The sequence below is a fragment of the Mirounga leonina genome, unplaced genomic scaffold (assembly GCF_011800145.1).
Source record: "Mirounga leonina isolate KUSES-001 unplaced genomic scaffold, KU_Mleo_1.0 Mir_129, whole genome shotgun sequence".
Lineage (NCBI taxonomy): Eukaryota > Metazoa > Chordata > Mammalia > Carnivora > Phocidae > Mirounga > Mirounga leonina.
In genome coordinates, this window is record NW_023270323.1 from 42,671,902 (window position 1) to 42,697,109 (window position 25,208).

The 25,208-nt window shown below is 39.1% G+C and overlaps 1 protein-coding gene across 1 annotated transcript in view; it reads right to left on the reverse strand.

Moving 5' to 3' along the window:
* Positions 1-25,208, reverse strand: part of GABRB1 (gamma-aminobutyric acid type A receptor subunit beta1) — a 380,597-nt gene that overhangs the window by 354,798 nt on the left and 591 nt on the right. The window contains exon 3 of the mRNA XM_035005044.1: positions 24,753-24,820. Coding sequence (XP_034860935.1) covers positions 24,753-24,820 — 68 coding nt within the window. The remainder of the gene's footprint in view (positions 1-24,752; positions 24,821-25,208) is intronic.

The following is a 25,208-nucleotide window of genomic DNA, read 5'->3' on the forward strand; positions in this document are numbered from 1 at the left end:
GTGCATCATGTCTCCAAACATGGATGCATGAATATCCAAGGTTATGAAAGTTCCTCTAGTGACATGTCTTATGAGGTATACCTTACCAAAGGCTTTCTGCTGTCTAATTAAATTATTTCTACTAGTAATTCCTTGTCTACAAGACATTTGTTTGTTTTTTAAAAGATCTACTTATGCCTGAGAGAATTCAGGTTGGTTGGTCGGGCATGATTTCCACTTATAGAAACCATATAGACTTTTACCCAATAGATTCTATTTGCTTATTTGTTCAATGACCTGCCTCTATGTACAGGTCAGTGATTAATAAGAGCTTCTTGAATGATGATGGGCCCTTTTGCACAGAAATGAAAGCTCTGTTCTCTAAATAGAAGTTCTCGGTATTATCAGCGTCTCATGAATCCTTGGCCTTCTTTAACCTTACTGGCTATATAAAACTATGTTCCAAATTAATCACTTGCCTGTTACAACTACAGCTCTGTGCATCTTTTGCAGGCAGTAGTTTTTACTACTGCATATTTTCATGGAACATCTGCACTGTGCATTGTGTGCTCTCCAGGCTTCATCTCTTGCTCAGAGTTTTCCGCTTTACCATAGCTAAAATCACTCCCTATTAGGAACCTGTACTTAATCTCACTCCTGTGGATATTTGGTGTAAGATCTCCATTAGGTGGCATACTAGGGTAATAAGCCTTGCATAGCTTCAACACTAGTGACTACTCCACGTTGATGATTGTATCCTGCTGGGACAGACCAATGCCAAACTGCTGTCTTTACTTGCACAAAGTATATACACTCCTCTCAGGAGTTGTATCAGATTCACAGCTCATCTTAAGAGATGGGGAGAAAATGTGATTCAATTCTGGAAAGTTTATTATGATGTAGTTAACTGAGGTGGATGTGCGAGATGGTGACATATTACATAACTAAGCTTATTGTACTAGATGCACACTGTATAAGCTAATTTCTCAGAAAACAATTCCAATTGTATTACTATGTAAAGGAACTCATCTTTATTCTAAGCATTAAATGTACTAGAATTGTCCTGTCCATGTTCTCTTCTGATAGTTTCTAATTTTGTAAAAGATTTTCATATTTAATCTTTTGTTTTGCATCTAACCTCAACACTTTGGAGAAATTATTTTTAAATAATAATCATCATTATCTTAATAATAGTTCAATGGATCGCATATTTTAAAAAAACTCACAAATGACTGCTATTTAATCAAAAATTTTGTGTGCCAGAATCATTAAAGGAATCATGTCCTTTCTTACCAGATTGAAGGCTCAGTCAGAGACACAATGATTGAGACCTAGGTTCCTTAGTTCATTTGTCTCTTCTTTATAATTATCAGCAGTGTAAAAGTAGGACAAAGAACTATATGTTGGACCATGCCTTATGGTCTTATAAATAATTTCTCAGTCTCTCTCCTGCTCTCTCTTTCTCCTTTCCCCCCCATTAATTTCCACCAATATAGAGGTGGTAAAGACTGCATCAGGATGCCAGTTCAAATCCTTTTCTTTCTTTTCAATCCTTCTGTGAGTTAATTGAGCACCAACCTTCCTTCCTACTAATTTATACCCAGGCTTGTGTCTTCTAGGGCAATGATCCAAACTAATTTGTCCATTTTTCTATGTGTTCTTCTGGTTTTCCTCCTCAACCATGTTTGGCTTAGATGGTAAAAGTGAAGAGAAAAGGATTGCCAAGCATGTCTTCCTTTATATGTGACTAGACACTCCACTCTACCTCACCCATCTCTGACAAGCTAGGGCCTGAGGTGTCCTTGCACAAACCCAGGGGGAAAAGGTGGAAAATATGGTATCTATTAGTCCAGGTATACTCAAGTGTAGCAGAAACACTGATTTTGAAGAAATGTTTTCTAAGCCGAGTTAGAGAAGGTGGCTTCTCAAGAGATCATAATGAAAATAATTGATTTTAAATTTTCTTCACCAAAGAAAAAGAAGACAGATTTAAAGACCTCTGAGAGTAAGGTTCTTTCTATGCTTCCACAGCTTTGTTCTTAATCAATTTAAGCTGTTTTTTAATAAGGGAAGGAATTAAGTGGAATAGAAAGGATGCCACCATTGTTCCTCAGACTGGGTTATAGATAGAATAAGAGTTGGAATCCAGATGTATCCATAGAACATAATTGGTGCTATCACATGGAAGATACTTTAATAGGTGTTCATTGATGATTTGAATATCTTGACCTAGGACTCACCAATGCTAGAAATTTCACTAATGAAAACCCATTCATGAACATAAGCCTTTGTATTTTATAAGAGCCAAACGCCCCTAAGTACCCTTACAGAATAAGTCTTTTCAATAGATTGAATATGATCATAAATAGGTGTCATACCCAATCTTGAAGACAGGCATTTTTTCCTCCAATAGAAGACTAGATATTAAAAAAAAATCTGAAAGCACTAGGTGCTCACAGAAGGATGGGAAGGGCCAAGCTTAGATAAGACAAAGTAGGATTGAGAAGACAGTTTTGCTCAAGGGTCTCCTGATCCCTGGCTGGTAACTCTCCTAACACTTGGCAAACAGTGTCTGTTTGGGTGCTAACAATAATGCTCTGCTCTGTCACCATCTCACCTTCCACCCAGCATCTCTGCCTTGGCTATCAGGCACCTGTTTAACTTAAGATCAGCAAAAAAATAAGTCATTCCATTTGGGGAATGTAATTAGCATTCTGAGCAATATTTAGACAAAGTGCTTGCCCATGTAAATGGTGTCTGCTTGGTTACCACTTGAGTGCCTTCTACCCCAAAACAGGTAATTAAAAAGCCCACTACTGAGCTCCTTCAATCTCAACTCAATGGATAACTGCATTAATGGAGAACATTTAATTCCAACCCATAATTAAGTTTGGCAGTCTGAAATTATTTGAGGTTAACCTTTCTTCCCTGAGTATTTTGAAATTCTTCCAAACCATGTCTCTTCTAGATTCTATGCTGCATATGCATCTATAGTACCTTTCTTCCCTCAAACAAATAACTTTGTTAAACACATACAAGAAGTATCAATGTCTCATTTCCCCTGGTGGATGGGAATGTTGGGGTGGAAGATGCATGTTTCTGAAGTTTAGAAACTATATATATATATGAAAGATCATCTTACTTACCTCACTGCTCACTTCAAAAATGAGGACTCTAGAAGCCAATGTAACAATTCAGGTCCTACCGTTATGAATGAAGTATATTTCTTCTATTCATTTACTGATTAAAAAAAAAAAACTAAACTAAATGACCTCTTTATTATTATATGCAGTATAACCTGTGAAATTAAAAATTTTAGAAACCCCATCCATAAACTAATAAAGATAATAAAACTACTCTTGAAGTGCTTTTTGGACTTCAAACATATTAGGCAATCATTATCTGTTGATCCTCATCACAGTCCTTCAGCCCAATACCCACTGCTACTCATGAAGGTGAAGCAGACCACATGGTGCCTAATCACTATAGGAGAAAAGAAGAGAGTCTCAGAGAGTTCAGTTGATTTTCTCAAGATCATTTATAGGCAACAGGACAGGAATAAACAGAAGCTGGTCTTCAGATCCTGGTCAAGTGTTCTTTCCACTGAAGTACACAGATTCTCACTTTCACACCTCACTTTCACATTCTCCTGTCTCCCTTGCCTTTTCTTGAGAGTTTTTAAGACACGGAGCTGCCAGTAACTTTACAGGGCATTGTAACCAGCTCAGTCAGGAGCCGTTTACATGCATGCATGATAGGAAAGAAAAAACTTGGTAAATGAGCGGTAAATGAGAGATCATTTATATCTTCTCAAAATATGGAGAAATGGAAAGATGGAGAAATACATGATGTGAAGTACTGGTACTCAATGAGTGTAGAGTTTAGTAAGAGGAAAGACCAATGCACATGAAACAAATCTGTGTGGATCCTGGAAGACTAAATTCAAAGAGCTTCTCAAGGAAACTCACTCGAGGTCCGCATTTTTAGCTGTGTTCTGATTCTAGGGGTGTGAGGGAGACGCTGCGATGCCCAGCCTGTACCTCACAGCATTTTCAGGATTGAAACACTCATTCCTCCAGCGCCCAGGAGTGGTGGCTGATGTCTCTCAGCTGAGTCCCTCTCCAGGGCTGGAGAATGTTCCCATCACAGTCACTCACATCCCCTTTCCAGGGACAGCCCACGTCATATAGCTGCTGATGTCGGGGGTGGGGCTGGGAGTGTAAAGACCCAGGCCACATGCCTCAGTTTCAGATAATTCTGAAGTGTCATTCTAGTGCCAGATTTCCCCTTGGGGTTAGTCACGCATTTGTAGCAACTGCATCTTGATTCAATTTCACTTCATCATGTGCTATTACAGTCCCAAATTTCCCCTCCTCCTTGCCCAGGGTTGCTGCTCTCCTTCCCCCACAGTGGTTATTCCTGAGAGCAATCTCCAATACAGCCTGATAAACAGAAAAGCCCAACCTGCAGTAGGTCCCTTCCTACTCCTCTCTTTTTTCTCATATTTGAATTCTGATTTCCACCGGTTAACTATACCCACTGAGTTCACCCTAGCCTCAGCTGGCTCTCTCTCTCTCTCTCTCTCTCTCTCTCTCTCTTCTCTGAGCATCTCAGCTCAGTTCACATATGGAAGTGTTCTGTCTCGTTCTCTCATTTACCTCCTTGCATCTACCTTAGCCCTAACATTATGAGTCTTCCTGTCAACATGCCTATCCTCTTACAGACTACACAGTTGTTTTAACCTCAAGCTTGCCAAATAGAGCATGCCTGGCCAGGGGCTTCCACACTCAGGGACAAAGGTAGCACAGCGCAGCTGCCATCTGTTTCCCCAGGCATAGATGGTTTAAATCACACAGTATTTAAGTCCACTGAATGTTCTGGAAGCTAATCCACAAAGGAATACATACTTTGACAGGAAGAATCATAATTAAGATAAACTCGGGGAGAAAAATGAGAGAAATGAACAGAACATTAGAAAGCATGGGGTATAAACAGAAAGATCAGCAGAGCCAGCAAGAGGCTAGGGACAGGGCACGTGCCTCTGATGCGTTTAAAGCCCTGGTTCAGATTTCTTGGGCTTCACCACCTCCGGTGTTTAAAAGGCTACAGCATAAACTGTGGGTCTTAAGGCAGACCGTCTATGGTAACTTCATGCTTCTGCATCTGTGTGCAAAACACCTTTAAACTGGAGGTCCATGTGCTTTTAAGTAATTGTGCATGTGTTACAGGGACTGAATTGCCAGAAAGTCCTCTCCCCACACTTTCAGCCATGTCTGAATATGCACATCAGTATTTGCCCATGAGTTTGCAGCCTCCATGGGAAGTCTGGTAGGAAATCAGGGAAGAAAACAATGACCGTGCCTAACTGCCATGCTGTTGTCTTTCTGTGTACACAATTCAAGTCTTCCCATAATCCTTTCCTACAGTGGCACGGTAGCCTCCATTTTATTTCTGTGAAATGAGAGGGGGCCCAAGTTTATTCAGCACCTACTAGGCACCAGGTTTTCTGCTTCCTATATGGTGGCTTTAATAACATTTTATACATAGCCAGATGTTAGCTAGCATCCTCTGAGACTGAAATCAATTAACCCAAGCCCTTCATCATGTACTATTAAAACTCCAGTGTTTTCCCTGGGATTTTTGTGCATGTCCAGACACGTCACGGTCACCTCGGGCTCTGATTTCCTGTTTCTTTTGAATTCTTATTATCATTCTGGTCTTAAGTGCCTGGCTGTTCTCTTCCCTAAATTCCAAGCTGACCCAGATAATGGAACTCAGCTCCTCAAAACCATTCCAACAAAGCATTTGTAAAATCACAGACTTTCTTGAAAAAACTAGAGAAGCAATGGTGGTTTACACCACAGCAATGAAAAATAACATAACATCAAATAATAAAATCCCTGTCTTAAAGTCCTTTAGCCACTCTGACACTGGGAATTATTTGCTGAGAATTTTAACGTCTTGTCTAGTTTCACAGCTCTTTTTGTCTCCAGTCTTCCTTTTCACCCCGGTCCTCCATTTCCTATTCTGTCCTCAACTCCTCTTGTATTATAACTCAGAGAATTTTAGTTCTTCTCCCCCTCCTACCTCTAGACATATTTTGTATTCCCAAAAGCTCACTAACATTTCCCCTACACAAAGGGCCAGTTATTCTGGGGCTTGCCCTTTAGCACCACAGAATAACTGGTAGAGCCTTTGAAATCACAATATTCTCTTCCTTTCTTCCTGCTTTTCTCAGCAAGCAGAAGGGGCAACCCAAAGATGTATCTTCCTACTGTGCCTCCCTGCCTGGGAAAGAAGCGGCAGACTCAGTGAGTCTGAATGGCATGTTTTTCCTTGCCCCAACACACAGAACAAGGAAATTAACAGAGACTCACAAAGACAGAGCCAGAACCCAGGGTGGGCCAAATAACAACCCATACGTTTTTCACCATGCTGCTTATCTAGAACAGATGGTGGTCAGATGAGTCTCCATTAATTACTAAATTAAGGAAACACGGGGGAAAAGAGCGGAGAAGGGAAAGAAAGATGGAAGAAAAGAGAGGAATGATCAATGACACTGAAATTGAGTTTGTGATTGAAGTTTTTCTTTCCATTCATGTAGAGTGGGGAGGGAGAAATGTGAGGAGTCAGGAGATGGAACTGAACATTTGTTGTTAATTTGTTTCTCAATGCAAAGGAGGCAATTTGAGGGAAAATAGTCTTTCTCCCAGTGCTGAATGTTTGCTTATAGCAAACCATTTGCAAAGCAGCTGTTCAACAAAAAGGACAGGCAGGTATCTATAAACTCTCCTGAAATAATTCTTTGTTTCCCTGAACCTTTTGTCCTGGCCTTTATTTTCCCCTTTGTATCTGAAATTTCCCCAAAATACCAAAAATAAAAACCTTCTTTGGAACTTCTAGCTGCAATCTTTTAAATACACACACACACACACACACATACATGGGCATGTCTTTTCTAGTAACTCTCCAATAAAATCAGAAGTTAAAGGAATTTAAAAGTTATAAAATAATGTGCTGGCCCAATGATGTCAATAATGAAAGTTATTCTGAAATTACATATTTCATACCTCAATAAAATCCCCAATGCATTACAAATTATATTACAAATTATAACTTTTTTTGAAGCCTACTTTGTGCTGCACCCACCCTCTCACACGAGGAACTTAGCAATATCCTTGAAGCAAAGGTAATAAAGTTCTGACTTGACGTGATCCGTGTGCACCTGAACCTAGGTGGCACACTGCAATCTGCAGTGAAAACACATACCTAGTTAAGCATGTCCTTGCTAAACTCCCCACTGAGACATAAGAGCATATATTATTCTTCAGCTGTGAGGAATGAACAAATACAGCAAGATCTATGTTCGTGAGTAGCAGTACTATGCCTTATTTAGTACCAAAAAACAGTAAACGTGAAAGCCTGTAATGGCTTCAGCAGAATTTAGTGGTCTCTTGAATAGCCTAACTCTGCATTTTTGAAATACAGAAACAACAGTTTATTTCAAGCAAGTTGTTTTTCCCTAAACTGTGTTCCATGACTGTCTTCTACTTTATAAATATACTGTTCTGCAGTAAATACTTTTGGTTTTTATTTCTGTAGAACTAAGCTAAGTGATTGTTATATTTCCATTACCATCATTTAGATTAAGCCAAAAGAAACAGAGGTTTTTACATTTTTTAATATATGTACTTAATTTTTAAAATAAATGTATTTTGAATGTATATTCCTCCATGAGGCAGAAAAATGAAAAATATCTCCTATAAGCTGTGTGGTAATAATAACTTGCTATTTTAACCTCAAGATGCCATCTGCATTTCATAATGTAATTTCCCTTTTCTGAAAGGACAGCAATGAAATGATCTGACCTTTACATATTCCTGTTTGATTTCTCTCTCGGTGTCAGTGGGAAAACTAAGAAGAGCTAAATATACCTGAGCCTTTTTTGTCTTCTCTACCCAGAAATGGGTTGTCTAATTAGCTTTCCTACTCTCCCCACCAAGAAACAGTTGGCATGCTTCCCCCCTTCTGCTGTTGACGCCTGCCCCCATTAGAGAATCCTGGAGTGGAGAGCAGTTCTTTCTTTCCACTGGCAGGAAATCTTGTGAATTGAAAAATAGCAGATTTTAGATTTTCTGGGTCTTCATCTTGGACTCAAACAAAGAAATCACCCTTGTAAGCAAACCTGACAGGAAAAACGTTGTGCTGCCTGCCTGTCTCATGGCCCATGACAAGCATGCCAATGGAGGGAGAAACAAGAACCTGGGCTCCCACCAAACAACGCTCTCCTCCGGTGAGAGTCATTTTTTTAAGTCTCCAAACATGAGAAGATTAAGAGGTAAGGCCCTGTCCAGGGAAAGAGAGTCTCCTACTTATGATGGCTCTACTTTCGCTTTTTGACTTTAAGAGGGTGCAAAAGCGATAGGCATTCCATAGGAACCACACATGGGATCTTGAATGGGGCTGTTTTCCCGCGAGGGAAAGTACTCTCGCGAGGCTGCTCTCGCGAGGCTGCTCTCGCGAGGCTGCTCTCGCGAGGCTGCTCTCGCGAGGCTGCTCTCGCGAGGCTGCTCTCGCGAGGCTGCTCTCGCGAGGCTGGGCTGCAGCTGTGAGGGCAGCCGGGCTCCTCCTAGTCAGCCAGGAGATCCGGACGGAGCGTGGACGACCCCTAAGCTGAGTACCATCACGTGCCCAGACAACCATTCTCTTTCTCACTGTCCGTACAGTACTCAGTAAATTACATGAGATAGGCAACCCTGTTTTTTTTTAAGATTTTATTTATTTATTTGACAGAGAGAGACACAGTGAGAGAGGGAACACAAACAGAGGGAGAAGCAGGCTTCCCGCGGAGCGGGGAGCCCGACGCGGGGCTCGATCCCAGGACCCTGGGATCATGACCTGAGCCGAAGGCAGACGCTTAACGACGGAGCCACCCAGGCGCCCCAACCCTGTCTTATAAAATAGGTTTTGCGTTAGATGATTTTGCCCAACTGCAGGCTGATGCGAGAGTTCTGAGACGTGTAAGATACACTATGCTAAGCTACCATGTCCAGTAGTTTAGGGATATTACATACATTTTCGACTTACAATGGGTCTATCGGGAGGTAAATCCATCGTTAAGTCAAGAAAGATCTGTAATCCCGCAGAACTGGAGCAGGAACACCAACTACTCCCATGCTTGTGTTTATTTTGAGGCCTGAAATTGCAAACTTGATCCTTTTGAGTGGGATTCTGCCTGACCCTTCATGTAGAGAAGTAAAAGATCTGTCTTTAATAACACGATTCAGACTAGAGTGAAGTCTAAAACGGAAAGAACTGATGGTTGGATAAAATGAGAAGGGGGGTGTGATATTGTGATTTAGAATAAGAACTATATATTTGGTCTTTGCCCCCACCCCCACCTATTTTCTGCCACAGAGCTCCTTGGATGGAGTTTGGAGAGCTTCCAGGTTGATGAACACATTGGAGGTGCTGGGACAATGGCATTCCTGGAGAGGACATGGAAGCCCCGCACTTTTTCCTCTTACAATAAACTGGTCATCTACTAAGTAAAATGTTTCTCTGAGTTCTCTCAGCCACTATAGCAAAAAGTACTCAAACTCAAGAAGGTCAAGGAAACCTCTGATTTAATGCCAGTCAGTCAGAAGTACAGAGAACAACCAGGGTTTGCGACTGCAATCTTGACGCAGGGGACAGTCTTATAGGACAAAACCCTTAACCTGGGGAACCTGATGGTATCTCTGGGTAGATAGTGTCGGAATTGAGTCGAACTGTAGGACACCAAGCTAGTTCTCAGAGAATTGTTTGTTGTGTGTGTGGGGAATCACCCCCTGCTCCAATATATACACATTGGATTTGGGTCCCAGAACCCAAAAGAGGGGGTTAGAGGTATGGCTCTGAAGTCAAACAGGCCTGAGCTTTAAACACAACTCCACTCCTCCATCACAAATGTCCATGAACCTTCCTATTCCCAGTTTTCTATCCGTGAAAGAGGGCTATTAAATATTCCCATCTCGGGTGGCTCTTGTAAAAACTGATTTCAAATACTTATTCTAATACCCAACACATGGTATGTATTCCTTATATTGTACTAACTTTCCATTCTTAACATTAACGGTTGTCCTTTTTTTTTTTCTGGACTAAATACTGATGTAATGTATACACAGACTTGAATTGAATGCATTATATTTCAATTTAACTCAACATAATTTTATTCAGCCTGCCCTGTGCAGAAGGCACTTATCAGGCATTATCTTTAAGAAGCTCTCCTTACAGGAAACCCTTGGCATCTGAGGATTTAATATATCCTGCATCTCTTCTTCATTAACCACCCTGAAGGTTAGTGACATGGCAACTTTTTCTGAGATATAAGTTTGAGTAGTGTGCACTATAATGTCCATAGTTAGTTGTTCCAGAAAGAGCCACCGAATTAATGACATTCCAGCCAAGGGCCCTGTCTCTGCCTCTGAGTGTGTGGTTGTAATCCTCTTAACTATATATACTATAAAGGTAATAAAAATGTGGGGATTTTTGAAGATCTCACAATGGATTATTTGTAGGTATCAAGTAAAAATCTTACAAGCTCAAATTTCTCAATCGGGAAGGGTCTTAGAGAAATGCCCTTTCTTGTGTCACCCTCTTGCCTTTAGACAGAAGAGCCATATAAGCCAACTGGGACAGATATAATTATCTTTTCTTGTTCTGAGGCTTTCTAAGGATGGACACTTCCCAGATACTCTTCATAGCTCCTTCCAGCATCTTCTCACTCATTACAGTCAAGATGTTCTTCCTTATGTCCGATCTAAACTTTTCTTCTTTTTTCAAGTTGAGTTCTTTGAGGCAGCATCAAATCCATTTTCTCTTTCTATTTCCAGTAAGTACCTTACACAGCACTTTAAGTGACACCTTGCATGAAATAGTCCAATGTGATTTAAATAAGTGAATGGATTAAACATTTTCATAACCTAAAGATGTTAATCAAGCTACTCCTTAATCTTTACACAGTGTAACTCTGAGCTAAGTAATGTCAATTGCTAATGCATTTCATTGTAGGACACATTTTGCTAACTATTAATCGTGTTTCCTAATCTTTGAAACCTATGTTTAAATGCCATTAGAAATAATGATGTTTTATGATCTAGCTGATTTAGTGACCTAACTACCACACATAGACCCTGAAGGCAAATCTTTAGATCTGGCATGCAAATCACAGACCTGGGTGCAAATCACAGCTCTATCACTTACTAGTTGTATAACCTTGGGCAAGTTACTTAATTTTTCTATGTCTCAGCTTCCTTACCCGTAAAGTAGAAATAATAATGATACATACTTCATATGGCTGCATTATGGATTAAATGGGTTAATAATTACAAAATATTTAGAATGGTACCTGCTTTGTAGAAGTGTTCAATAAGTATTAATTTTCATTATTAAGATGCAAGAACGATTTTCCAAGCCTTAAACTTCAAATGCTATTAATGAATTTCTCTCTTTCTGAGTACTCTTGGTAACTTATCTCTACATCTTCTTAGTTCTATTTTCCCTGCCTTGAATACCCATTACCTTCCTACCTAGATTATCTCATCTTGAACATCTCAGGTTGCATTTTCTCTGTGATGTCCTCAGTTGTGCTCATCTTCAGGGCCCTTTTTTCAGTGCTACTTGTGGTCATTTATGACCTCGTGAGGACAGTTACCGTTTCTCAACTTACCTTCTCAGTGAGATTCTTGGCTGTTCCGTGAAGGGATAAAGTAAATCCTACAATTTTCAATAGCCTTTGACAATTGTTAGCTCTTATGAAGCTCTTGGTAAGCAAAAGTGAGCTTATATGTGATGTTTTTATTTGATTATCTCAAACTTTAGTGTAAAAACTCTTATTAGGTTATCTCATCCACTGTACCTAATTCTATTGTTGATGTTGACAGAAAAGCACTGGTACACAGTAAGTGCCCAATAAAGAAGAAGCATCAGTTTAAAAATAACCAATATTTTCTCAGGCCAGGCAACACACTATCTCATTTTGCCTTTAATGACCTAAGAAGAACGTATCTTTATCCCCATTTTAAAGATGAAAAAATTCAGGCTTTGAGTGTCATAGAATGATCACAAATCTTGGCTTTCCCAGGAGAATGCTGGTTTATACTTCCTGCCCCAGGTAATATTAATAGTGTTCCCTTTTATTCTCAAAAGTGCATGTTTAGACAATAAATTATATGATTACCCTAGAGTTAATGCCAAGGTAACAGACCCTGTAGGTGGAGGTCCATACTTAAAAGAAGTCAACTCCAGATCCCTAATCTCTAGGCTAAGCCCATGGAAAACCATACATCCTACTTCTTACACATACCAGGAAGTAACACAAAATATGAAATTTACAGAGGCATGGGAAGATCATACACAGATTGAAACTTTAAGTTTGAGAAGTCTTAGAGTGAGAATGAAGAGAAAGTGGACAAATTTTTTCCAATTCTTTCTCTCAGATCTCACAGAATAGTTTCACAATTAGAAGTACTATAAATTTCAACTGCATGAGGAAAATCCCAATATATAAACAAAAACATTATTACATTTGATAATGCATGATGTGAATTCGTGTTACTCCTGATGTCCTGGTATTAAAGAGTGAGAAATTCATGACAAGCTTTAGAGATAATGGTAAAATAATAAAAATACCAGCACTTAATATTTATATAGTAATTTACAATTTATACATCACATATACATAGCATGTATTTGTATATGATTTATCTCTCTTGATTCTCACAGCTCTCTGAAATAGGTAGAGCAGAAATTATTATTTCTATTTTACAGGGAACTGAGCATCAAAGGGCTTAAGTCATAAGATTTATGCTTGAGAGTATAAATTAGGATACAACATCATCCTGACATTTTAAAGTGATTTAAAATTTTTCAAATATAACTTGACAGAAGCACATTCAAGGGGAATGTACTTCAGGAGAAAAACCAAAATTATATACGCCAGATGGGGAGTGTCTGGACTTAAAAATTTGCCAGTATCCTGCCCACTAGGCACTGATTTTAACTATAAGATTCATTGTCTACAAAGTTACTAAAACTACAAGATATCATCTTATAATGAAAACCGTAAGATGTTATCATCACCTTGCCCATCAGTGTGGATGGTACACCCCCAGAGAATGGAGGTGAGTTTGTTGATTTCACATCTTGGTTACAAAATACTGGGCATTGCTGTCAGATCAAGCAAAATGCATTTTGAGTGCAGAGGATCAGTGTGGACAACACAAACCCTGTCTCAGCACACCTCAGCCACTTTTTCTAGCTGTTTCATATAGGCTCAAAGTCAGGAAACTGCTGATTCTGGAAAAAAGTCTGAAATAACTCCTGTTTCCTCTCTCTCTTTGTATCTTTTTCTAATCTTTGTCTCTTAAGCAAACCTGTTTTCTCACCCAACCATTTTCACACTCTGGAATATGTACAGGAAGTAAAAACTAACATTATTGTTGTTTCTCTTGGGGTTATTTGCAATTCAGCAGAATTAAAACTGAGGTTGTCCAGATCAATTGATAGAATTTTAAGCTGGTGCCCCCTACCTACATGCCAACAGAATCCCTATTTTGACTCAAAAACAAACCGCCGCTTAGTGAGACCAAACACTATTGGAAAAGAATAATAGCAATTGCTTTGTCTGAGTTTGGGTTCACCTATCTCTACCCATTTTGCAGAACCAAAGGTGCAAATCCTTTAAAATGTGGAAAAACTCCATGGTGACTATGCAAAAACATAGTTCATCAAGATATGCTTATGTTCTATGACAGTGATTTTGAATACGGCAGGGCAAGTGTCATGTGATATCTATCCTTGCACAATTGCAGAGCTCCTGGTTATGAAATCCCCTTCCAACTTCATGAGAACACAGCTCTTAGGGGCATCTCCCAAACTGGTGTTAGCATAGGTGTAGGAGAGATGTACCAATAACCCACCAAGGCCTGAATATGATTTTTCAGTTTTGTCAATACCTTCTGCTCTCCAAATCTTTCAACCTGTCTTCCTCCTCTAATTTCTAACTTTAAAACTTCTAAAAATCAGTTCTCATCACATTAAGCCAAAAGTTTTCAATTATATTGAATTCATAAATGGAATATATTCAATTATGTTCCAATTAAGCTTTCTAGTGAATCTTCTCTGTCTCAACTCAGCAGTCAGTTTGAACTGGGCCTTTGTTCTCTCAGTTGTTTCTTTAGGGTGTGCTGAAGCGTGCGCACACGTGTGTGTGTGTGTGTTTGAGGGGTGGGCAGAGAGGTGGTGATATCATTGGAAAGAATCTTTTATCAACATTTAAGTTGTGGTAGTTGATTTAACATATTTAGTGGTTATGATAAATTGTGTGGATCTAGAAGTTTCAGACAAAAGTTGACATTTGAAAAGAAACTTATGTAGCAGCAAGGACACAATTACGGCAAAAATGACTAGATAGGTAGCTGGTAGATTATAAACACATATATTAAACATATATATATTTCTGGATTAGACATATTTTTGACTTTATATTTTCAAATTTAATAAAGTTATTTGGTTATCTTTTAAAACCTAATTTATCTAGTTCAAGACCTCTCCACTTTGGCTGAGGAACCCCTTTGCATATGTTACCTGTTAAATTTGATTTTCCTCCTTTTTAAATGCCATTCACTTTATAGTCATCAATCAAATTGTTCTTTAACAATTTCTTAAGTGTTTCCAGAAATATTGATAGCCAGTGCCAGTATGGAAATGACATTTTGAAAAATGAAAATCAGTTATTTTTTGAAGCTGATGAAAAGTTACGTGGGTGCATACACGTGTGTGTGTGTGTGTGTGCATGCATGTTGATATTTGTCATGAAATAATTTTGTGTCTGTGAAACGGGCTGTGCCATGTGATAAACCTGTTTCTATAGAAACGGCTCCTGATTCATGATCAACATAAAACAAAATTAGAGATGAAGGCATAAGGTAGCCCTGGCAGAGAAACTATTAATTTCTGAATTAATAAATTTAAGTGCCATTATTACTAACACTTCTTTATGACCAGAAAAATTACTTTAAAATCCTAATAAGTGTTATTAAGTTCCTATAATATACTAGGAGCTACATAGAGAGCATAAAGAATATAATCCTGAACTTCCTGGAGCTTACATAGTACAGGCAGAAAAGACAAGGTCAATAAAAACCTTATATGGACTAAAAGATGATCATTATGTTATATTGGATCTTTTGCCTTTTTGGAGCCTTGATTTGTTTACATGCCCTATATACTCTTTCTCCAGCATAATTCTCTCTATTGTGGCTACAGAAAAGGCTCCATAGAAGAAAGATGACTTCCTGTGGGTTTTAAAGGACATCTAGATGCATTTGTGTGGGAGAGGGATTGCAAGTGGTAGGAGGGAGAAATGATGGCCTCTGACATGAGAAATATTCTAGGCACAGGTAGGATTTCAACTAAATGTCATTGAAATGTCTCTATGGAAACCACAAAGCTGTTCCTCTTGACTAGAGAATTGTATATCATTCCCTTGAGAATAATAGATCAGAAGAAAAGAAAAAAAGAAAAAAAAATATCCCCATGAGTCACAGAGGGTTAGAGTAGGCAAGGAACCTGAGCTTTCAACAAATCTATTCCCCCGCTTTCAGGAAGGATCCCAAATAACCCTCTCATTCAAGCAGGATTCATTTCTAGCAACTTCCCCGATTAATCCATTCAGCAACAAGAGCAAGGCACCTAGCCTCTAACTTTCCTGTTGTGTCTGAAGCACCTTAACCCATACTCTTTTTCAGTGGAGGGAGGGATGGAATAGCTGATTGCTGTTAGCTACCTACGAACCTCCTTCTATTTGAGTCTAATTCTCTAGCTGTGTCTCTGCCTTCTTTCTCTACACTAAATAGTACAATATATGAATACAACTTTGCTTAAATAGCTATCCTCTTTCCAGAAGAACATTTGTGAGGGACAGAGCTCTGTTGAATTCTTGTTTAAAATCATTCCCACCAAGCCGTTCAGATGTTTCAGTTCTTCAGCAAAGCTCCTGGGGGTCACTTTTTAATTTCCTGGCAGCTAAACATTTCTCAGGGCATCCTGCCGGCCTCACTTGTGCTCTGTTATACCCAGTCTCATGTCATCACCGAATACACTTTTTGCAAGAACTCACAGTGCTTTCACATGACTTCACATGGAAACACAATGTTCCAGAAGGACTCTGAATCATTTTAGGGACGTGGTAGAGGAGAGAGCAGATGCTGTGTAAGTGAGTTCTCCACACATCTTTTTTTCCCACCTATTTGGTTTTATAAAGGCAACTAAAACAGTACAAAGATCACTTCCCTGGGGGAATTTGAGAAGTATGTTCTACATCCTATCAGGGTCTAGGTCCTCCCAGAGAAAGAACAATATTGCTGGGGATTAAAATTGACTGTGCTCTATTCTGTCTTTGGCCAGCACCCATTCTCCGCATCTCTACCCGGCTCATTTCAGCCACCACATTTATGTGTACACACCCGGGATTTCTCCCTATAGAATTTGCTTTATATGTGAACAGAATTAGAAGACTCACCAAAGAATTAGTCTTTTCCAGGATAGTTCCAATCTTCAATATTCTCCCTCCAAGGTCCTCATAAGTCCCTTATAATAACATGCTCTGACATTTTTTTTTAATTCTGAAAACATATCCACTTCAGTGATGAACAAGATGGTTGGGGCTTCTTTTCCTGTGTTCCACTCGTGGGCAGATGGTGCCACATGTGCCTGTCACTCAACATGGAACTTTGTAGGACATCCTAGGATCATTTCCTCTCCAAGCTCCATCATTTAACCAGTTATAAAATCCCTCTCATTTGCCTCTGTTTGATTATCTTTTCTTCTTTTTTACTTTACATTCCTAAGGCCACTCTTCTTCTACTTTAGGTATTTATTGTCTCTCATCTGGACTTTGAAACACCCTCTAAGCTTCTTAACTAGGAATACTGCCCCCAATTTTAGCCTTCTCTGCTTCATCTTTCACATAACTTCCAGAATGATCTATCTGAAATGCAAAACATAGCACCTGTTAAAACCTTTAGCAGGTTTTCTGTATTTCAGGATTAGTATTCATTTCCTGAGCATACATATTCCAGCATCATTTCTTTCTGTGTGTGTTTGTGTCTTTTTAAAGCAAAAGTATAAAACATGTATAAGATTTTTGATAAATCAAGCAACTCAAAAGGGCATGTGAAGTACAGTAACTATCCCTTCAGGTCATACCCCTAGTCCTAGTTCTACTTCCAAGGGACAACCATTCATTTCTTGTGTATTCTTCCAGAAATGGTCAGTGCATATACAAATATATATATATTTGTATATAAAATATATATACAGCCTTCTTTTTACACAAGTGAGTTCAATAACACTGTCCTACACCTTGCTTTTAGTATTGTCTTATATCGTGACAATTTGCCCTGTGTTTTTTAAGTTCTCATAAGAGTGAATCACCTTTGGTTCCTGGAACACTCCATGTTATTTTCAGGCACACCTGCCAATGCTTATGCCCTTCTTTTTGCTTGGGAGTTTCTTCTTTTCATTTGCAGCCTATACATGGTACGAACTACTATTCCTCTTTAAGAATCATCTCAAGGATTAACCCTTCACCATGCCTTAGAAACCACTCTTCCGGGCTCCCATAGAATCCTGGACATACCTGTCTCTATCATAGTACCTTTAGCTAGTTAAAAGTGACTTTATGTGTACATTGTCTTGTATACTGTAAAATATCTGAAGGTATGTAGCATAGCTTAGTCATATTTCCTTCCCTAGTGCCCATTTCAAAGCATGATTAAAAACAAGAATTGTTCTGTAAGTATGTGTTGAACCAAAATACCCCCCAAACAGGATAAATATAAATGTTTCCAAATCTTCCAAAGGGGAAAAAAATCTTCATTCCAGCAAATAAGATTTTAAATAATTTTTTTGAAAAGGCTATAAACTCTACAAGGACAAAGACCAGTAGAATAGTTGAATGAATGCTCTTGGGAAAATGCCCTTTAATCTTAAATATACAATATGATGACAAGTTTTACTGGGATTGAAAGAGGGGGAATATGTTAGGTACTTAATGGAGGGGTAGCAGAAAAAAAACTATTAGCAGAAAAACAATGAGGACTAATAAAGATTCTAAAATGAGGTAACTGGGCTCACAAAAGAAAACCCACACCTCTTTCATTCTTGTGGTCAGCCTTTTCTCCAAATCATAACCACTGAGAGGAATTAATTGTAAACCCTTTCTTGAACATCTCTGTTCAGTGCTGAGTAATAAGTTGTTATATGCCACAGACTATTAACTTCCTTCAATGGATAGTCAAGGGGTTTCATGAAATATACAATCTGCTGAAAACAAGCATTCTAAAATACAGAAGCCTGGTCCTGGTATTACAAAAAAAATAGGATTCAGTACTCTGAAAAAGTTCGTGGAGAAACTCTGTACTAACATTTAATCACCTATAAGCATATATCCATTTATCTTCCTATTATCCTCAAGTATGGTAATGTCATTTGCATTATTAAAACTCAAGTCAGTTGGAAACACTTACTACCATTGTTTTTCTTTTGAAATGTTTTACCTTCCTTGGTAATCACAAGATTTCATTCAAGTGTGTTTTGAGGGTGCTACCAAGACTTTGGGGGCCTGCCAAAACAAAAAGCATCAAACACTTACAGAATTGATACCAAGTAATGTCCAGCTGAGATGAACACCTTAGCTTTAAGGTGCTCCCACACCACTTGATGGAAAGATTTTAAATGGGTTGGGTAAATCCTTTGGGATACCCAGATCCTGGAAAGTAATGGTTTCCTACTGTTTCACATTAAGTGTTGAAGAATTTATTAGTTTGACAGTTGTGGAGAAATGATCCCAGTATAAATACAGTGGATAGAATCAGATAGAAATATTTCCAATTTGGTATTGGTTCCAATGTTCAATGTAATATAAATGAGGGATGAGTCAACTCTCATTTTGAAGACCATTGATCCAATGTATCTTATTGCTGTCTGGGAATGTATTTAGAAAAAAATGGATGATAATGCCATGACCCATTAAAATGGTGATTCAAGAGGCCCTGGATCACACACAATCATTGCTGCATTGTTCCTAGGAGACCACCATAGTTTGCACTCAGTAGGAATTTAATAAATGCTTGCTGACTGACCTATCTAACAGGAGAATAAAATAGAATAAGATGGACACTAACAGGAGGACAAGATGGAGTGGAAGAATCTTGATTTTGGCAGAGTCCAGAATCTTTAAAGATTTGAGTTTATATCATAGAATATTTGAACTGAAAAGAGGTTTAGCAATAGTGTCATTTATCTTCATTTTACAGAGGAGAAACTTGAGGCCCAGAGAAGTCAAATGACTCACTCAAGGTCCCAAAGCTAAATACTGGGAATATTTTTTTACTTGTCTGGCAGATGGGAGCCAGACCCTGGAGTCAGGTTGCTTGGTTTCAAATTATGGCTGCCATTTATTAGCTCTGTAACTTCTGAGCATGCTATTTAATCTAACCTTAGTTTCTCCATCTATAATGCAGAATAATAATCTCATATCCTTAAATCTAGGATTAAATGAGCTAGTGTATAAAACACTTGATAAACATACCTCATACATAGGATTTGTTCAATAAATGTTACTATTTATTTTCATTGTATTATACATTTTAATATCCAGTCTGGCCTTGTAATCCCAAGAACATGGGCTTTCAAATGTGAACTCAAACTTTAAAAAAAATCTGGATAGGCTTGCTTTGTTGTGGCTTAGGGTACAAAAAGATCTTTTTGTTATCTCCAAACAGAATGGCAAAGGGAAATTTTTCCTCTCTCGGCTTCTCAAGATGGTGTAATATTGTAACCCAGTACCTAAAAGTGAGACCTGGTTGATTACTCATATAAGAAAAAATATATATTTATATCTTTATTTAACTGCAGATATCTGTTCCTGCCTTTAAATGATACTGACCTATTTGCTCTATTTGCAAAGGAATTTTATTATAACCTCAGAGAATTTCCTGACATCAACAAGAGTATGTTTAGGCTATTTTACAAAGCTATTGCAAGATCCTCAGTGGGGGGAAAACGGTTTGCAATGTTCTCTATTCTGAAGCAGAAAAGTCATTGGTGTTCTGTAAAAGCAGCAGGATAGTATTGTCGGAGTGACTGTGCTTGGAAATATTTTCATAGCCATCTTTTCAGGTTGGTTGACTCATAAGTATTGACTCAGTTAGGAGGACCGCTTATTAGTGAAGTCAAGCCTCATCATCCAGGCTCTTGCCTTTGTCCTGTTGCTTATCATCAATTACTAAACTAATGTTCCCTTTGAGCATAGCTACCTGTTTATCTAGAAATTAACTTAAAACTTAATTCGGAGCCTTGAAATAATAACATTCTTAGAGAAATTTAAGAGACAAAGAGTTCATTTCTTCATAATGCAAAATCTTGGAATAATGTACTACAACCTCGCTGCTCAGAGTGCTGTCCACACACCAGCAACTGGCATCACTCAGGAGATGCAGAATGTAGACCCCATCCCAGATCTCTGATTCAAAATTTGCATTTTAACATTTTAAGATCTCAGCGTGATTCAAGGACACATTACAGACTGAGAAACACTGGCTTAAAGAAATGGGCAGGGGGATTCTGAAAGTGGTTACTGTTTTGTGTCACCAAGACCAGGTAATTAGCCATAACTGCAGTATGCCCCAGAATCCTCTGGAATCAAATAGTAAAATAACAACAGCAACAACAGTGAAATTTAACAACAGTGGCTATTCGGTAAATTATATTTGTTTTTCTTTTAGGTATTATTTACACAATTGGCTCATTTTAGGCTTTTGTGGGGTTTCTGCTTTTTTTTTTTTTTTTTTTTTTTTTTACTCTTTTCATTTTTCATTGCAGTGCGTAGAAGAGCATTCACTATGGCATCCACTCATGCATGGAGGAAGAAAGGAAACAATGAATGCATGGTAGTTATCTATTACTGGGAGTGGCTACTGGGGTTAGGACTCAATAGATATAAAGTCTTCTGGGAGTGACCACTTGGACTGTTCATTGCTCTTTAGGTCGGGGACAGAGAGTTTTACGCTTGGGACTCCCACTTGATCATCAGAAGGCACCTCCTTAATAAGAAGACACAACTAGGGCGCCTGGGTGGCTCAGTTGGTTAAGCGGCTGCCTTCGGCTCAGGTCATGATCCTGGAGTCCCTGGATCGAGTCCCGCATCGGGCTCCCTGCTCGGCAGGGAGTCTGCTTCTCCCTCTGACCCTCCCCCCTCTCATGTGCTTGCTCTCTCTCATTCTCTCTCTCTCTCAAATAAATAAATAAAATCTTTAAAAAAAAAAAAAAGAAGACACAACTAGTTGTTGGAATCTGAAATGCAAGAATTCAGCCACTTGTTTGCAGGTAGTTAATACCATGCTTCCCCAGTCTTCTGCTCAAAGAGAAGACCTGCTTACTACTATCTGTGTTTTACTCAGTTTACATTAACAGATGTTAGTGGTTACTTTCAGGTAATTTATGGGGGCTGTTGTCTTCTTTTTGCCCCAGCTGCCTTCTGTTCAGCTTTTGTCTAGAGAGAGAGACAGTAGATAATTAGCTTGGCAGGAACTAAGGGAAGGTTTGAAGGGCTTAATATAGCAATAAATGGAAATCACGGTAGCTTTTTAAAGATAACTGTTGAGAAAGTAACAGGATATAATCACTATCACCTGCATAATATATCCCATAATGCCAGAGGAAAAATCCTTCCTAATTTAATCAATAATATTAATTCCTGAAAAGAAATGCCTTGCTCCTAAGTATAGTTTTTTCTGCATCAGAATTATTCCTCAGAGGAATATTGCTCAGAATTCACTGCTCAGAATCAACAATTCTTGATTATATAGGTTCTTGACTATAAAAGCTCTCGTTCATTTTCTTAATTTGGGAAAAACATTCTATATCCTGAAGAACATGAATCAGAAAATACTCGATGTTATGTGATGTTATGTTAGTCTTTAAAACAGATATGCTATAAACCAATGTGGAATTATATTTTACTTAGGGTAGCATAAGAAAAGAACAAAAATTAACAGAGCCTAGTTCTCAAACCCATTAATGTAATATACAATTATCATGACATTTTTCCCAGCCGTAGAATGGGTGGGTAATAATGGTAATGAATAAAAATATAAAAATGAACAGTGTTTTAGTAGTGGATTTTAGTAGGAATTTTCTTTAGAATTATTTTTTATTATATTCCTTGCCCATTCTTATTTTTTTCAATTTTGGTAAAAATTTCCTCTTAAATAACCTCAAAATTTACTTCCTATCAGGGTACTGAAACATGCTTAATATAAAAATCAATGAGTCTTATTTCCCATTGATATTTCAGCCCTATTTATATTATCTAAAATTCAAAGCATATTATAGACAATGCTCTTAACTAGGGCTAACTACTGAGGTTGTGTTATAGCCCTCGATCTTGAAATTCCTCTTTGTTTCCATTTTTCTTGGACTTATTTCCAATCTATTTATCTCAATGCTTTGTCATAGGTGAGAAAGATAAAACAGACCTTGGATCTCATTGGTAACTCTTATTAAAACAAGGAACAGTAAGTAAATCAAGGTTTATTATTTTTCACTGTTTAGTGGTTCTATTTTCCCATCATGTTTCTAACACCACTGTGGAAAGGTAATTGGTATTTTAGTACAATACATTTTTCAAAGGCTTATCTGCTGGGGGAATATTTTTTAAAAATCAAGCGCATATATCCATGGTGCAGTAAGTAAACAGGCTGTATTATTCCATCATTAGGAGCCCTTTCCAGTGGTACTGCAATTAAATTCAATCCTTTTTGTCTGGGCTATGTATGAATTCAGTTCAACAACTGGTTACACAGAGCATTTTTGTTGTTATGGTGGTTGTTTTGGTTAATAGCAACTTCCCTATTCAATTCGGTTTCTCATTGTAACTCAGAAGTTGTTTGTAAATATAGTCAACAGAATTATGCATTTTTAAAAATTCTGAAAAGCATCGTACCCTATACAGAAAATGGACACTGGCAAACCACTGTTTGACTTTTGAGCTGTCTGAATCTTCTCCCATTTTATAAATGATCTTTGTGGGTACTTACAAGGTGCCATAATAAATGACTGAAAAGGAAAATATTATCATCATTTATCTATATGATACAGACTACTTTTTAATTCATTATCTAATTTGTCCAGTTGCAATGACATGGAGGAGGTATTATTTGTGTATGTGCACATGTTGTTACATTCCCCAGTGTTTGTAAGTAGTGGGTTTCGGGTTGCTTTGTGGTAGTGAGATGTATATGAACAGAATATTATAAATAAGTCAGTCTGTTGAAAATCCTTCTCAAGTCAGAAAATATTCACTGTACATTCATTTTTTTAAAAAAATTATTTTTCTTTTCCCAATACAACCATCAGTGACATTATTTTAAATAAGCTACTTAAAGCAAGGAAATTTACAGCTATAAAATATATAAATTTAATCGACTTTTTCTTCTAATCCTATTCAATAGATTATAAACATATTTATTTTTTCCCTGACATAACCGAAAAAAAGAAAGAATTCTTAAACCTTAGCGTGTTAAAATAAAACGGCACACTAGTAAGGAACTGAAATGAAATGACAATTCAGTAACCTTTACAGCTATAGAGTGACAAAATCCCAGACGGTTTTAGTCTTTAAATTATTCGGGCTGTCTAAATTTCTGCTGCCACAATATTTTTTTTTCGCAAATGGAACAAAAATGGCATTTTGCTCACGTAGATCTAGCTGTTCCCTGGGTGGTTGGTTCTAGAAAAGCAACAGGCTTTTCCCCTGCCTTACAAGAAGCAACAGTTAGAAACTCTAACAACTAGAAAACTGCTACCCCACAGTGGTTGGAAACAGCCAATAGAGAAGATGACAGCTGCTGTGTCACAGCTTCAGGAAGGGAGAAGGAAAAAAGGAAATAAAAGAATGTTAACCTTTTGAAAGGATTGCCTTATGTTACTACCGCACCCCACCCCCTCCGCCGTCCCTTTACTTATCAGGCTTTTCTGGCATGCTTAGGTTTCTAGGGTAAAGCAAAGCCATAACTCCGACCCGTTCTATCTCAACTTAAATTTGCAAGCGCTAGACGACAAATTCATCAACCCCCACATGTAACAATACAAGCCTCCCCAGAAGCGGACTTGAGCACTTTCGTATTAGCCAGCACGAACTGTTGTCTCAGCCTGTTGCTCCCGCCACAAGGTGTGTTAGAGCCCGGAAAGAAGGAGGGCACGCTCTGAAACCGTGTCTGTGTGCTCGGGCGCCTGGTGGCGGGACCTGGGCCGGCTCTCGGGTTCAGCGACCGCTCCGGGTTAGGCGGCTACGGACCACGGTCCGGGGACCCTAGTGCAGGCCGCCCGGCCGCCGGCAGATGGTGCCCTCGGCATCGCAACACCAGAGGAAACCCTGCTAAAGTATCGCTCCGACTCCGCCCCACCCGATCCTCCGGCGCCACAGTCACCGTCCTTCCCCAAATAGTGCCGAGCACGTTTCCTCCGGAACACTGCAGTAGCCTGTGTGTGTGTCGAAAATACAAACCAGGGGCAGCAGGGGCGGGGTGTGTTAGTGTGGGGAACACTCGGAATGGGACTCCCGGGGCCGGGGCGAAGTGACCGCCAATGAAACGCAGAGGGCGAGGGGACCCGTCCATTTCACATCTGCGTAAGCCCGGCCGCGGGCCCGTCGGGAGGCCACTCACCATGTTCACTTCGGAGACCATGTCTATGCTGGCGACGTCGATCCGCATCCCTACGTCCACAGGGGGCCCTGCGGGAAGGTGGGACACATTATGGACATATCCTTAGAGTGGCGACGGGATGGGGAGAGCCAGGGGGCTTCCCTGCGCTTACTACATTTTGAATGGGCTCCCTCCATCCCCCACTCCCCCTTGCAAGGGACAGCCTAGGAAAACAGGTGTGGGCACACGCGTGATGCAGTGACTATGCAGAGGGTGTGTCGGGCGGGGGGAAGGTCGGCTCTGCCTGGGGTTTCATCCACCTGCGACTGAGGGTCCGGTGTGTGTGTGTGTTTGTGTGTGTGTGTGTGTGTGTCCAGGGCGTAGGGCGTAGCAGCGCACACTTGCGGAAATGACATGCTTTTTTTTTTTTTTTTTGACATTTATCTTTGACAGGAAAGGAGACCTAGATATGTATGG